This window comes from Musca autumnalis, unplaced genomic scaffold (genome assembly GCF_047663935.1).
Source record: "Musca autumnalis isolate F117 unplaced genomic scaffold, ASM4766393v1 scaffold_3, whole genome shotgun sequence".
Classification (NCBI taxonomy): Eukaryota; Metazoa; Arthropoda; class Insecta; order Diptera; family Muscidae; genus Musca; species Musca autumnalis.
Genome location: NW_027411866.1, coordinates 146,068,618 through 146,084,815, shown reverse-complemented (window position 1 = coordinate 146,084,815; position 16,198 = coordinate 146,068,618). Strand labels below are relative to the sequence as shown.

General features: G+C 36.9%; 1 protein-coding gene across 6 annotated transcripts in view; it reads right to left on the bottom strand.

Moving 5' to 3' along the window:
* Positions 1-8,013, bottom strand: part of Ubr1 (Ubr1 ubiquitin ligase) — a 94,455-nt gene extending 86,442 nt beyond the window's left edge. For 3 of the 6 annotated variants that reach the window (XM_073974701.1, XM_073974702.1, XM_073974706.1), the window contains exons 1-2: positions 7,718-8,013; positions 436-997 (exon numbers count right to left, since the gene is read on the bottom strand). In XM_073974701.1, coding sequence (XP_073830802.1) covers positions 436-607 — 172 coding nt within the window. In that variant the 5' untranslated portion in view covers positions 608-997; positions 7,718-8,013. Of the gene's footprint in view, positions 1-435; positions 998-7,619 lie in introns of all 6 variants that reach the window. The other 3 variants (XM_073974700.1, XM_073974704.1, XM_073974705.1) reach the window with 1 other exon arrangement.
* Between the last annotated feature and the right edge of the window lie 8,185 nt (positions 8,014-16,198).

The window sequence follows — 16,198 nt, the reverse complement described above, 5'->3', positions numbered from 1 at the left end:
TCTCTGGAAGTATAAACTTGCCCCTGAAAAATCCCGAGGGAGGTACCCGAGTGAGTGGACCCATATGGCCCATGTTCGAACTTAAACTTAGTTTGGACAAAATATTACTAAAGCTAAATTTTAGACCAAATCGGTTAATACGTTCGAGAGAACGGACGGACATTGCTAAATCGACTCCACTTTGTCCGAAACATACTTGGGGTCTAAAACCATTATTTCGATAAGGCATATTTAGCTGAGGATGGACAAATAAAGCCTTGAAATATTTTTATAAGTTGTCCAATTTATGAAACAAACGCCCTGATCTGACAACCTAAGACACATCTTCTTTTTAAGACATTCTAACCTAACTTAAACTTATATATTTATTTTACTTACATATAAATTAGGGTTAGTTGTGTTGTTTGAATGACAATTTTTCAGTTTGGTACTTACCCGCAGTATTCTCTTGTTGAAATTCAAAATATTTCCTCGATTCACGTTGAAAAAATTCAATGAAATCTTTTTTATCCAAAGTACCGGCTAAATATTTGACACGCCAATCTTTTAATGGTGATTCTGATGTTGTGGTTGTTGGGGCAACAACCTCATCCTCAAAGCTATCCATGATGTTGCTGGTATCTCAAGAGATCGCTGAGAATTGCGTTGGTGTTTATGGTGGAGAAGAAGAAGAAGAAGAGGGAGATGTTGGTGTTGTTGAATGTGACTATGGTGGGTGATGGCTTCTTTAAGTAATGCTTTTGTTGCAGTTTTGCAAAGGGATAGATATATTTGTAGTTTTCTCCTGACGTTGTTTTTTTCTATTTATGTATTTAAATGACAGATTTGTTTACAAGTTGTGCGACGATTTTGTTGCTGTTGTTGCTGCTGCTGTTCATTTGAAATTAAAATTTCCACACTTTTATTTTGTTTTTGTTTATTTAATATGTACGGAATTCTGTTTCTTTGTTCTTTTACACTTCTTTCATTATTTTGTTATTGTTTTTTTAAGCGGTAGCTGTAATGAAATAAAAAAGAAAAATGCAGTTGAAGAAATGATGAGGATGGTTGTGTCTTTTTTGTGTTTCTATTATTTATTATTAATTTTTTCTTTGATTATCAAAATATATATAGCACAACAGTGGCTTTGGTTCCTTTATAGCCTGTTTATATTATTGCTTTTTTGTCGGGTTAACCTTCTTTATGAGGATCTATTTGTCGTATATGGAATGGAATTGAAGTTTGCATTTGCAACCCAGTGGGTTTGTTAAATCCGGTTATATGTAAACTTAGTGTTAGTTTTAAAAACGAAAAATATTAAATAGGTATGTGATCTGTCCAAAGCCGAATGTTGTAAATCTCAAAAATAGAAACAGTGCTCTGAACCAGTTTGCTTCTAGGTTTTTAGGAGCAACCATCGACCACAATAAATGTGGATTTTTAAAGGTTTTTAGGAGCAACCAGAGACCACAATAAACGTGGATTTTTTAAAGGTTTTTAGGAGCAACCATAGACCACAATAAACCTGGATTTTTTAAAGGATTTTGCGGAGCAACCATGACCATAATAAACGTGGATTTTTAAAAGGTTTTTAAGAGCAACCAAAGACCACAATAAATGTGGATTTTTTAAAGGTTTTTAGGAGCAACTAAAGACCACAATAAATGTGAATTTTTAAAGGTTTTTAGAAGCAACCATAGACCACAATAAACGTAGATTTTTTAAAGGTTTTTAGGAGCTACCAAAAACCACAATAAACGTGGATTTTTTAAAGGTTTTTAGGAGCAATCTCATGCCTCCTCATGTCTTCTGTGGACCATCTACATGAGGAGGCAAAGATTCGTCCATCACAGCAACACAATGAGATGCTCTCGTTGCAGTATTTGCTCGGGTGTTGCCGTGAGAGCCATTCTAATCCCCATCTGGTGGGTAGGTCCAACGATACAGGAAAGAACCCCTAGATCAACAAGCATATCAAGCAGTTTTAAATAGCATTCACACGGACGCAGTTGCTAAGGCCATAAGCAAATATAGTGTGAATGAAGTCCTCGGAATACATCCTCCATCTATCGCAGCTGAGGTGCGTCAGCTGCCACGACAAACCAGAGTAGTTTTGCCTCCACTACGCTCAGGATTGTGCAGTCGCCTAAATTCTTATTGGCCAAATATCGATCGCACCGTGCAATATATCTGCCCCACATGCGGTATGGGCCCGCACGACACACTGCACCTTTTAACTGCCTTGCCAAACCTACTCATGTAACTCCAGTGGATTTGTGATTACATCTCATCGAAGTAGCCACCTTCCTGGAACTGGAGATAGACTCAGAGCCAGATTGAACGAACATACAACATATTTATAATAAAACACTGTTACAACAACAACTACAATAAACGTGGATTTTTTAAAGGTGTCACCCTAGAAGGTATTGTATCGGGCACATTTTGTTGCACTGATGTACCTGTAAAATATTCACCAGTTCATTAAAATGGTTCACTTTTGTCAAGAGGAGGCACCCTGATGCAGTCCTTAGTGTGGCATTCTGGCAGGTTCGAATATTCTTCCACTGGGTGTAGATATAGAAACCATGTTGACTACATATAACGTGATAGGTCGGTCTGTAGTAAGCTATGCGGCTCCAGTTTGGTCTCCGGGATTATGTGATACGCAATGAGGAAAGATTCAAACTCGCCAGAATGCCGCCCTGAGAACAGCAACAGGGTACCTCCTCATGTCTTCAGTGGAACATCTACATGAGGAGGCAAAGATTCGTCCATCACAGCAACACAATGAGATGCTTTTGTTGCAGTTGCTAAGACCATGGGCAAATATAGTGTGAATGAAGTCCTCGGAATAAATCCTGCATATATCGCAGCTGAGGAGCGTCAGCTTCCATGACAAACCAGAGTAGTTTTGGCTCAACTACGTTCAGGATATTGTTGCCGTGAGAGCCATCCCACTCACCATCTGGTGGGTAGGCCCGACACACCCAGGCACATCAAGAAGGATATATACACTCTAGAGGAACAGGTCCAACGATACACGAAAGAACCCCTAGATCAACAAGCATATCAAGCAGGTTAAAATAGCATTCACACGTACGCAGTTGCTAAGGCTATAAGCAAATATAGTATGAATCAAGTCCTCGGAGCACAACCTCCATCTATCGTAGCTGAGGAGCGTCACGACAAACCAGAGTAGTTTTGGCTCAACTACGTTCAGGATATTGCAGTCGCCTAAATTCTTATTGGTCAAAGATCGATCGCTCGCTTCTGCCCTACATGCGGCATGGGACCGCACGACGCACTGCACACTTTTAACTGCCCTGCCAAACCTACTCATCTAACTCCAGTGGACCTGTGGTTACATCACATCGAAACAGTCACTTTCCTGGAACTTGAGATAGACCCAGTGCCAGATTGAGCAGAAGAATGAACACACAATTATCAACACTACAACAACAACCATTTCCATAACCACACTGACACCGCATAGCTTACCACAGACCGGCCTTTTGCTTTATTGAAGGTCAACAAGGTTTCTTTGCCAGTACCACAAGCTGCCGGACAGTGGCTTACGGATCTTGTTCTTATTTCTTGTCGCAAATAGATTCGCTTTACGCAGACTATTTAAACATGCTATCGAACGTTATTGTCAATATCTTGATGGTTGTTAGTGGTCGGAACTAGGACACCATTGATCAGTATGTTCAGGTGGAGCCTCACTTCAGCCGTCCATGTGGTGAACAGTGTGACAGTGGATTTAGCGTCAGATATTTTCATATCCCTCAGATGGAACAACTGCACTAAGTCGGTTATGTAACCTATCACATATTCCATCGCCAATAGGACATGACGCCAAGATCGAACAATCATCAGCATACATTACGATTTCTATGTCGTCTGGAGCAGTTTCGGAGGTATCACCCCGCCCCGGTCGCACGACCTGTTCTGGCGCAGTCCTCTACTAATATGTGCCATATCCAGACATATTAGTAGAGGACTGCACCAGAATAGGTCGTGCGACCGGGACGGTCGTGCATTTTCCGGAATCCATGTTGGTCTTTGGCAACTAGAAACAGCTTCTCATCGTGGGGAGCAGTAGTGCATCTTTGCTACTGGCAACGGGAGGGAAATCGGCCTGTATAATTCACCTCTGTTGGCATTCTTGTTTAGCTTCAGTAGCAGGATCGCCCTGCCAACTTTCCAGGCTTCTTGTGCAATATGGGTGTCTAACGATAGGTTGAGGACACTTGTTAAATATTCAACTCCGAGTTCATCCAGTTGCTTAATCATTACCATTGATATTCCGCATGGGCCCAACGATTTAGATGATTCCGTTTTTCGGATGACGTCGCCCAATCTTAACCCGGCTTAGCATACTCTCTTCGCCCTATCCCTCTCGGGGTTCTCTTTAAACAGCTGGTTAAAATAACACGGGCACCTCTTTGGGCCGGTTGCTGTCACGCCGTTAAAAGTAACAGCCGTTCTATGTTCCTTATTTTCCGGCTTAGAGTTTACTTATTCCTAAACCACTGTTGCATTGCTTCAGGTGGTCTAGGCACTTATTCCGCTTATGTTCGCCTACTAGTTTGTTGACTTCATGAGTAAGTTCTCCAAGTCTTGGGTCTTCAGGGTTCGTACAACGAAGCTCGTCACGCTTATTTGCTAGCCCGCGCCTCTGCTATGAACTTTGTTCTGATTTCGGGTATTCGACCAGCAGATATGTAGCGAGCAGCTGCTACTGTTATGATGTCCCAGATAGTTCGCTCAGCTACCCGAGGATTTGAGGAAATGGGAAGGTCTGTGTTTTGCATGGTTCAGAAAAGTATTGCGTTCGGAGGTTATGAATTTGAGTGGTCTATTTATGGATACAATGATAGAAATGTGGGTCTGAGCCAATGGAAATGACGGGTTGTCAGGACATGTCACTTATCAGACCTGGTGCCACAATGGTGATATCCTCATACATTCCTCGTATGGGTCATGAGAGTAAAGCTCAAGCGAGGTAGGTCTGTACTGGACAGTACTATCCTTCCGCAAAACGATGTAACCATCGCAACGTTGCATGCTACAGTTGACGGTGAGCTTTTTATTCTGGATCATGGCGATCATGATGTTTTTTAGACTTATAAAATCCACAATTTCGCTGACCTTTATGCGGAGACCGTTGCTATTGAATTGCAGGAGCGCTGAACAACCACATGAGACTGCGGGGGTGTCTCGTATTCCGAATTTGAGAAACGCAGCACAGTAAGCAGGAACATAACTCCTATCACAGTAATCGTGGAGGTGACTAAGACCAGAGCATTACATCTCACAAATATTGACATGTTGTGGAACTGTCAAACGGAACAGATCCATGGCCCGGCGGGGTTCCTCCCGGCATGCACCGAAAGAGTTCGGAGCAGGTATTCCAGGATAAATTGCCTGAGATAAATACCTGAGATTATTGGCCGATATAATATGTACATTAATGGTCGGCTTCTCTAAGACGATACGAAATAAAATTCGTTACAATTACAACCAACTCCTCTTATTGTGGAATTTTTTGTTTGATTGAAATCAGCGCATGCAATTTGCCCTTACAAAAGAAGCATTGACAAGGTCTTCACATAGCTGATTGGTAAAACTTCGTTGCTGGTAAAAAAATCGGCGAACTGACTTAACGCCCAAAATAAAATTGGGTTTTATGTCCGCACTAACTCCGGACATGGCAGATAATTCATTAAATCGCCAAAATCTCGCCAGCATTTTCATGCATGTTTTCTTTTAAGTGTTGAAGGCCGACTTATAGGCCAAAATATTGATGCAAATATCAAAAGGGTCCTAAAACTAGAAAGGGTCATGTTTAGATTATATATTCAATTAAAATCGGTCGCATTTCCTTACATGTCAGCTACCTCACTGTACTCCTTTGAATGAAACAACAACTAAATCAATGTTTGGCGAAAAAACACCAAGGGAATTGAACGAAATCTTTAATAAATAGTTACTTAACACTTTCAATATTAAACAAATACACAGAATTCACTATATTCTCGAAATATTTTTATATGAAATTACAAAATAATTAAAATTTCAAATCAGCTGTTATTTAACAAAACAAGACTAAACAGAGTTGTCATCTTAAGGAGCACGCATGCAGCAGACACATGCAGAGATGTTAACAAACGGAGAAAAGTACATGGAGTTATTACTCTCCCTCCCATAAAATATAACTATCCTTTATATTAAAATAAATTATTTAAATTTATTCTATTTAAATTTTAATTGTCAACTGAAATTGCTGACATATGGCTAGTATTTGTTTAATTTCTTTTTCTATTTACAAATTAACAATTCAGTTCACACAAATGACACCAACTTAATGCTCAGTTGATTGCTCAGAGAGAGTAAACAGTGCTCAGCTGTCGCCAACGTAGCGCAGCTGTTACACAAAAACAAGAAGGAAACAAAAAAAACAGCAGACTCGACTGACTCGATGGAAAAATGACAGAACCAATGAAAGAAATAAAAAAACAACATTGAGGAAAACAGCAACGACAAGCCACACTTTAACGTTTTTCAATTCACATTTGCAATATGAACGATATCATGGACGACTAAATAAAACATGCATAATTTACATGAAACAAAGCACAAGAACAACAACATCAGCAACAATCCCACTAACAAAACCTGACAGACTTCATATATGGTTTGTTTTTTGTGTTAATATCAAATCAGGTTCTTCAAACAGAAATATAATGATGAAGGTCGTGACTTTTTGTTTCGTTATTGTCGTGTTTATTGTTTTTTTTTTAGTTTTTTTAGCACACAAGCAGAGTACACTAACAACAAGAGAATTTGTCATTAACCCACAAAGGAGTTATAAATAAAAAACAAACAAATCAAAACATGATTGATATTGAATTGATTTTTATCAAAAAAATTTTGGATTCAAAGCTATTATGATAATAATACAAAATGAGAGATGGGTTATCGTATATTCTCCCAAATGCAGCAAAGGTATCTCTATTCTCCTTTTCACTTGCATTTTACACAAAAAATACGTAGGAAGAGAGGGGGTGACGAGGTGAGGCGCCCCAACACATTACCCCAAATATAGGCGGCGCATGCAACTAGCCAACGGAAAAGTTTAAAATTTCTTTCCTTTGTTTTACAACAAAAGCAAACAGATAGGCAGTAAGAGGTCTTTGTGTTGTTGTAGTCTACTGGCCGATCACCGCCACAAAGTAAATTTAAGTTTTTCCTATTTTCGTTTCTTTTTCCACTCAAAAAATCCACACAATCATCTTCATCATTGCCGTCACATACAAAATACGTCACAAAAATACCAAAAAAATGTTAACTTTTGATTTCAATATATTATTTGTGGTTATGTTGTCTCCTACTACTCTTTCACCAATCAAAATAAAAAACAAAATCTAGCAATATGATTTTTTACTGGCAAAATGCTAGGTAGGCATATCATTTTTTTATAGCACTTGTCATCAATTTCACTTTTATTTGCTTCTTTCGTTTGTTTTTTTTTCCTTATTTTGTCAAAAAAATATATTCATCATTTGCCTTTATTTCTTTTATCACTCTATTGCTTGTTTGCTTCCTTGCTTTGCTACTGCTCTTTCTTTTCTTACTTTTTCACACACACACACTCACTCAGCTTTTCTTTTTTTCTTTTTTTACAGTAAAGAGAAGGAAATACTTGAAAAATTTTCAATTTTTGCGTATTTACTTGAATTTGTAGCCTTTCTTATAGATTTATTTCTGCTGCGTTTGCACTTTTCAACACATTTGGTTTTTTTGTTTGCTTTTTTCTGTTTGTTTCACACTCTTAGTTTCCTTTTTAATTTGTCAAAAAATCACAAATCTTTACTATATTGCGAAACAATCTATCGCAATATATACAACAAAATAGTTACTTCCAATTGGTTGGAAAATGTATCGCGTTTACGGACAGAATTAAAAAATTAAACTGAGCTACGAAAAGTCGAAGAACAAAGTCGCAGCAATGCCAACGTTGAATGTATTGATTTTTCTCAATGCGACGGCGTCACTGCAGTGCGACGGCTTTGAGTGTGGTTGTGTTTCATCAACATCAGTATAGTGTGATTAGTGTAAAACGTACACGTAACGTAAGAGAAAACAGCTGTATTTCGTAGATGGGAGATGTGTAGCGCAAAAATTTAATTACTAATTAATTAACTAATTAATTATTAAGAAGTGTTCTTTCCAACAAAAAGGCGGTGTTAAGACTAGAGTTGTACAATCTAGTTCATTTGAAAGATCTAGTTCAATAGTTCAGCTCTTTTAACTGAACTAGTTCAGTAATCTAGTTCACAGTTCACTATCCAGTTCAATCATTCGGATCATAATCGTTCAATCAAACGCATACATACACCAAATAGAAACAAACAATAGAATAATACAATTTAACTACACCAGAACAAAAATGTTACATTTACGTGTTTTATTCCATTCATAAAGAAAGATTAAGTTGGTATTAATTTAAGAAAACACATCCTTCATGTAGGTGACTAGCAAAAATCTTATGTTGTGTGTATGAAGAAACTGTCAATGCGAAACAGCTTTGTGCGTGTGTATTTCTTTTTATTTATGTATTTATTTTTTTTTTCTATCCAGAACAAGACACATTCAATATGAGAATATGTGGAATTTGTTGTGTTTTTGAAGAAATCTTCACTTTCGAACAACCATTCATTGTACCTTGATCCAAAACTTAACCAAACTCATCACTAGAGTTGTATAGTTCCTGAACGAACTACATAGTTCCAAGGAACTATATCCGACTCTTTCATTTATATAGTTCTTTTAGTTCATATAGTTCCAGCCGTGCATATAATTCCTTTCATTTGTGTAATTCATTTTCTTTATTTAATTCCACACTCACTTCGATCTTTCACGTTGGGTTCCTTCATCATTCAGATGCGGTCACATAGTTAAATAAACATAAATCATATCATCGCTGCAAATTATATATGTTTATGTCAATTCATCCACCAAAAAACAAAAAGAAAACACAAAGAAAGAGAAAGATTCGTTAAACTACTTCACTCTCGGAACTATTTGGAATGAAGGAAATTAAAAGAACGACGAAAGATTCATAGAACTATATCGATCTCGGAACTATTTGGAACGAAGGAAATAGAAAGAACAATGAAAGAGAAAGATTCATTGAACTATATCGGTTTCGGAACTATTTGGAACTATATCCAGGAACTAGATTGTCCAACTCTACTCATTACATAAGACGTAACTTTGGCTGTGTTCCTTTACTTACCTGAGGTGAGCGTTCCTTAACCCCGAAAAGTGGCAAAACTGGAAGCAATTTTTAATAGAGTGAGAGGAGAGAGAGAGAGAGAGCGAAAATGGCTTACTCTTCTACCACGGGCTACCAGCAAAATTTCTGCAGGTAAAAAATGGCAGAACTGATTTTTCGACTTTTGTTTGACGATTATTTCATAATAAGGAAGAAAATGGACGAAAAACAGAAGAAAAAGTCGAACGCTGACAAAACTAAATTAAAAACTGTGAAATAAAATACGAAATTTGATTTTTTTATGTTTCTTTTTGACATTGCTGCCAGATCTACCATTTTTACGTTCCTTTACTTTTCTGGTAAAAATGTTCATGAGAGAGCAATTTTGACACTTTTCTCTTTTACCACTCCTACTATTAAAAAAGTAAAGGAACAAAGCTTTTATGCATATGTGAACGACATGTTGAACTAGATTGTGAATTGTTCGTTCGTTGATCGTACGGCCGCCCACTGATTATAGTTCAGTGAACTATAATGAACTATATCGACTGATATACACTCTACTCAATGAATCGTTGAATTGAACTAGTTCGTTCATGAACTATACAACTCCAGTTAAGACTAATGTCATGTTCACACGAGCGTTTCAATTACGTTGTTCACCTGTCGAACGACGTACACGAATTAACCCGTTTCCACGACTCCATTCGTAATTAACAGAAACATAAACAAAATTTCCTTCATTATTGTTTCCTTGTTTTCACGAAAATTTGAACCGAAAACACATAAAATATACATTAAATGAATAGGAAAAGCAATGGACTTTCCTTCAAATGTATCTTCTATATTTAACTACACACATTTCATTCATTTTTTCCATAAATTCTGAATAATTTTGTGTTTTCAATATATTTTTATATGTTTCTATTTTCAAAATTAAAGAGAGAGAGACATGTCAAAGCAATATTTGTGTATACAGACTTTCAGTTATTTGTTTCCTTTTTGTTTCTGATTTTTTACGCGATTTTGAACTAATGGACAAGAAATGTGTGTGGAATTAAGAAGGAAACACAACCATCTTCCTTCTGCCTCTATATAAAATGATTAGTTCATTAATTTTCATTCATCTTTTTCCTTTTTTCCAAAAATTTTTGTGTTTTCAACAAATTTTTCAATTTTGAATTTAGACATGTCATAATTTTTTTTTTCGATAAATTCTCTCATTTTTTAGGGATGGGACATACTTATTCGTCGTTCAGAGAGTATTTCTAATCGAACAACGTAGAAAAATCGTCGTTCGTTCATAGAATTTTGTGTGGGGAAATAAGTAATTTATTCGTAGTTATGGGTCGAACAACGAATAGAGAACGAACGACGTACCGTGGAAACGGGCTATAATGAATTAATATTGGTCTGTTCCTTTACTTCTGAAAGTGGTAAAACCGGCAAAAGTAGTAAAAGCTGAAAACTGCTCTCATATGAATTGTATTGTGTCTGAAGTAAAGGAACGCTTTTCGAGTAAAAAGTTGTAAAACTTGAAGATTCTTGAACGTAAAGGAACAGGGCTTATGTGTGTTCGTTTACTCAAAATTTGTACAAATTATTTCTTGATGTTGTTCGTTTACTCTACAGTACAATACAAAATACCTTAGTCGTTTGCATGATGTTACTGGACTTGTACAAATTTGTACAAATTATTGAGTAAACGAACACACCTAATAACAAGAAGAATAGTATGTTTTGTTCACCCTTCACCTCTCACTTCGCGCCTCAAGCATTTTGTTTACCCCATTTAAGGCCTCGTCACATAAGAGTATTTCTGGCTTATGGGCACTTTACACGATATGTTTTTAACATATGGGTTGTCACTTTTTAAATACAAAATGTATATGCAAAGTGACAACCCATATGTAAAAAACATATCGTGTAAAGCAGCATCCGGCAAAAAGGGGCACAAGGGCCCTTGATGAGAATAAAAACAGAACAACCACCATTCAGACTTTCTTCAGAAGTCAATGAAGAAGGTTCTGCTGTCGCTTATTTCAATGATTTTTAATTTTAGCAATGCATTAACGCACACGCTGTTTGTGGAGAGAGCGAGAGAGAGGCATATGCGTGAGACCACAAACAATGCGTTTGTATTGGTGCCGATACCTGGTGTAAAGTACCAATTAATTCATTAAGTTGCATATTCTTCCGGCTTTTGGTCTGTTCCTTTACTTTTAAAAATGGTAACAGTGGCAAAAAATGGTAAAAGTGGTAAACTGCTCTCATATAAATTGTATGCTTTTTAAAGTAAAGGAACGCTTTGCAGGTTAAAAATGGTAAGAAATGGTAACCTCAGGCACGTAAAGGAACAGAGCATTTAAGTCAAATCATACGAAAATCGTGTTTCTTTTTAAATACCCTAATAAATCTTATAGCCCGTTTAGACTACTCATTTTAAATCGACTCAATTTCTAAATCCAACTTTCAAATCCTAGTCAGTCAGCTGATCTTTGTTTACGTATACATACGCGAATTTGCAAAAAGAATTGCTTGTAAATTAAAAATGGAATGGAATACTACACAAAATAATCTGACAAATTGCTATTAAATATGTTGTTTACGATTTATATTAAATTTAAGCTACATCCACTTTATTTTTATTTAATATTTTTTTCTAATTTTCCGCTCCTGTTTGTTTTTGTGTGTTTGTGTTTACCATTTTTTGAAAAATGTAAATAATAGGGTTATGACTTTTTTACAACCTCATATCCCTGTGTCATATTTTGATGAGCTTTTGCATAAAATTAGATAAAATCTTAATTACAAAGTGATTCGATAGAAAAAAGCTCATGCACAAAGAGCTTTAAAAGTTTTTATAGATGAGCTTTTTGGAAAAATTTTGGAGTCACTTTAAGCACATAAATAACTCAAAACAATCGTTAAAGCCACACGACATATCCAGAATGACATAGCTTTTTTTCTCATAAATTTTGTCGTCATATTATTACATACATATAATTTTATGTCATATATTATATATTATTCCATGTATCACATAAATTGAATGTGGTTTGTGCGGGACCTTTTTCAATATTTAAATGGAATGAACGTTGTTATTTTTGGCATTAATATGCAAAAGTTCATTAACTACTACAGAAAATCATTTTTGAGAAAAAATGTCAAAAAGTCATAACCCTAGTAAATAAACGAGACATGAACATAGTTGCCAATATTGGTACAGACTGCAACATTTGCATTTTTAGGAGCAAAAAGCAGTGTTGTATATCAAAATATTTCGATTTAACATTTGATTTAAAACAAATCCAAGTTTTGAGTTGATTTATTTTTGTATAGTATAGGGTGGATTAAGAACTTAAATCGAGATAATGCCCTTAATCATCGTATAAGGGTATAGTCTAAACGGGCTATTAGCCTCAAGAAATTCGCAAAAATAGGAGTAAATGGCTTGAACAAAATGCGAGGCGTGAAGTGAAAGGTGAAGTGTGTCTCGGAACATAACCGTATATCGTAATTTTCACACACCAAGGGGGAAACTTAAAGCTTAAAATACCACGTTTTGTGGTAAAAAATCTATAAGTAAATAAGTGAGCCAAGGCTATAGTCGGGTCGGGGCCGACTATGTGATACCCTACACCACTACCCCTGTTCATAAGCTTTTGACTAATAAAATTCAAAATATTAAATTTGGGATAGCTTAGCGCCTTTGCTCTGAATGTCTTCATTAACACAGGTCAATTTTTTTGAAACACATTAAAGTGCATCGACAGTACACCCTAAAAAAAATGGAAAAGTGGGATGTATGCCAGCCATCAATAGGCTTCTTTCTCTGTTAGACCCCCATCAACCCCCAAAATTTCGTGAGGATCCGATCAAAATTTCGTAGTGTGATTGCACAAAAATGGAAAAAGGCATGCATTACCGACTATTGCGATATCTCTGTTGTTTGACCACCTATGACAACCTACTTCACATCGTTGTAAAGGTGATATTTTCTACTCTCCTTGCCAGGTTTTGCTTTCGATATAGCTCCTACAGAAGGGAGATATTAACTTTGAAATAAAACGTTGGTCCTTTTTCCAAATATTTTTTCTTTGTCACATTCCGAGCCCTGAATAATATCAAAAATCAAAAAGGTTTTTCCTCTGTAGGACCTCCAATAACACCCAAAATTTCGTGACCATCCAATTAAAATTGCGACATGTAGCGTGATTTCCAAAAAAGTGGAAAAATGGGATGTATTGCCGACTACTGTGATATCTCCGTTACGTGGCCACCTACGCCAAGCTACTTTGCATCACTGTTGTGGTGTATTTCAATAGTTATTTCAAACACATGGCAACACTGATTCTATGTTATGCTTTTTTATGCTATCAATGTATCTTTTGTACTAATAACTATTCGCTACATTTTTAGTAACTGCCATTTTGCTTACTAGTTATAATTAACTTGTTCACTTCGATTTCAACTATAAACCAGATCAAAACGTTCGACTCCATTTTTATATTCGATTTATATCTTTGTTGTTAGTTATTTATTAAATAAAGTACTATTTAAATATTATCAAACGCGTGTTTATTTTCAATATAAATATACAACAACTGTAAAGATGGGATTTTCTACTTTCATAGTTAGACTTTGTTTTTGGAAGATCCCCAACCATTATAATTAAAATCGCAAAAATGAAAAGTTGTGTTCTATTAGCGGCTTTTGCGATATTTTCGTTGTTTGATCACCTACGACAACCTACGTAACATCGTTGCAAAGGTAATATTTTCTACTTTCATTAGCAGGTTTTGCTTTTGATATACCCCTTTTAGAAGCGGAGATATTCGCTTTGAAATAAAACGTTGACTTTTTCTCGAAATAAGTTTTTTGCCCATTCCGACCCCTGAATATTATCCGACCATCACCAAAATTAATAGGCTTTTTTCTCTGTAGGATCCCCATTAGCCCCCAAAACTTCGTGACGATCCGATCAAAATTTCGACCTGTAGCGTGATTACAAAAAAATGAAAAAATGGGATGTATTGCCGACTATAGTGATATCTCCGTTATGTGGTCAGCTACGCCAACCTACTTTGCATCACTGTAAAGATGGGATTTTCTACTTTCATAGTCAGACTTTGTTTTTGGAAGGTCCCCATCCAAAGCTGTGACATTCGTCATTATAATTAAAATCGCAAAAATGAAAATTTGTGTTTTATTTGCGACTATTGTGATATCTTCGTTGTTTGATCACCTACGAGAACCTACTTTACATCATTAGAAATGTGATATTTTCTACTTTTATTGTCAGGTTTTGCTTTTGGTATACCCCGTATAGAAGCTGAGATATTCGCATTGGAAAAAACGTTGTCTTTTTATCCACATAAGTTTTTCGCCCATTCCGACCCCTAAATATTATCCGACCATCACCAAAATAGGCTTCTTCCCCTCCGGGACCCCCATCAACACCCAAAATTTCGTGACGATCCGATCAAAATTGCGACCTGTAGCGTGATTACAAGGTTTAAATGGACAGACGGACGGACGGACACACATAGCCAGATCGGCTCAGCTCGTTGAGACATTCATTTTGATATATAAATATGGGTCTACGACCATTATTTCTATGCGTTACAAACTTTTTGGCCAAAACCAACTTATAATACCCTCCCCACATAGTGGTGTAGGGTATAAAAATCCATAATATATCCACGTTTTGTGGTAAAAATTCCTTAAAATCCAAGATTTGTGGTAAAAAATATTCTTTAAAAAATCCACGTTCTATGTTAGAAATATATTCTTTAAACAAGTGAGTAAAGGCCATATTCGGGACCGGGCCGACCATGTGATACCCTACACCACTACCCCTGTGCATAAGCTTATCACTGGTAAACATTTCTTACTACTTACTTAGCTGGCCCATTACAGAACATTTGTTCTATAGGCCGAACTAAGAAGAGATCTCCATTCCTCTGTATTTGTTGCTTTGCACTCTGGAATACCGCGCCTTTTCATCTCATCATCCACTTGTTTGCGCCATCTATTCCTTGGCCTGCCAATTCTGCGTGCACCGCCATGTGGCTCGAATTTATACGCCTTTTTAGCGGGTTCATCATCGCTCATTCTTATTATATGGCCTAGCCAACGCAATCGCTGCATCTCGATAAGTTTAACTATATTGATGTCCTTGTATAGCAGATACAGCTCGTGGTTCATACGACGTCGATATTCACCGTCAACGCAGATCGGTCCGTAGATCTTTCGAAGAATTTTTCTCTCAAACACACCAAGCACTGTCATGTCTGCTTGCGCAAGTACCCAGGCTTCGGAGCCATACATCAGCACGGGTAGTATCAGTGTTTTGTAGAGCGTTATTTTTGTTTGACGAGATGTGGCTTTGTTTTTAAACTGCTTACTTAAACCAAAGTAGCATCTGTTGGCCAATACAATTCTTCTTTTTATTTCACAACTGATGTCGTTTGTTGTGTTTACGGAGGTGCAGAGGTAGACGAAGTCTTTTACTACCTCAATATTATAGGAACCAACATCCACAGTCGGTCCGAGCTCAATGGACGCATTGCGCGTCGACACCATCAACTTGGTCTTCTCACCGTTTACCGCCAGACCCACTTTAGCAGATTCTCCTTCGACCTTAATAAAGGTATCAGTTACTTCTTTTACTGATCGGCCCATGATGTCTATATCATCAGCATAAGCAAGTAACATGTGACTATTGGTGTAGATTGTGCCACTTCTTTTGACGTTTGCCTCTCGTATAACCTTTTCTAGCAGGATGTTGAAGAGGTCACACGAAAGGCTGTCTCCTTGTCTGAAACCTCTTTTGGCACCAAACTCTTCGGAGAGGTTCTTTCCTATTTTAACTGAGGACCTCGAGTCAGTTAAAGTCATTTTACAAAGCCGGATGAGCTTTGCGGGAATACC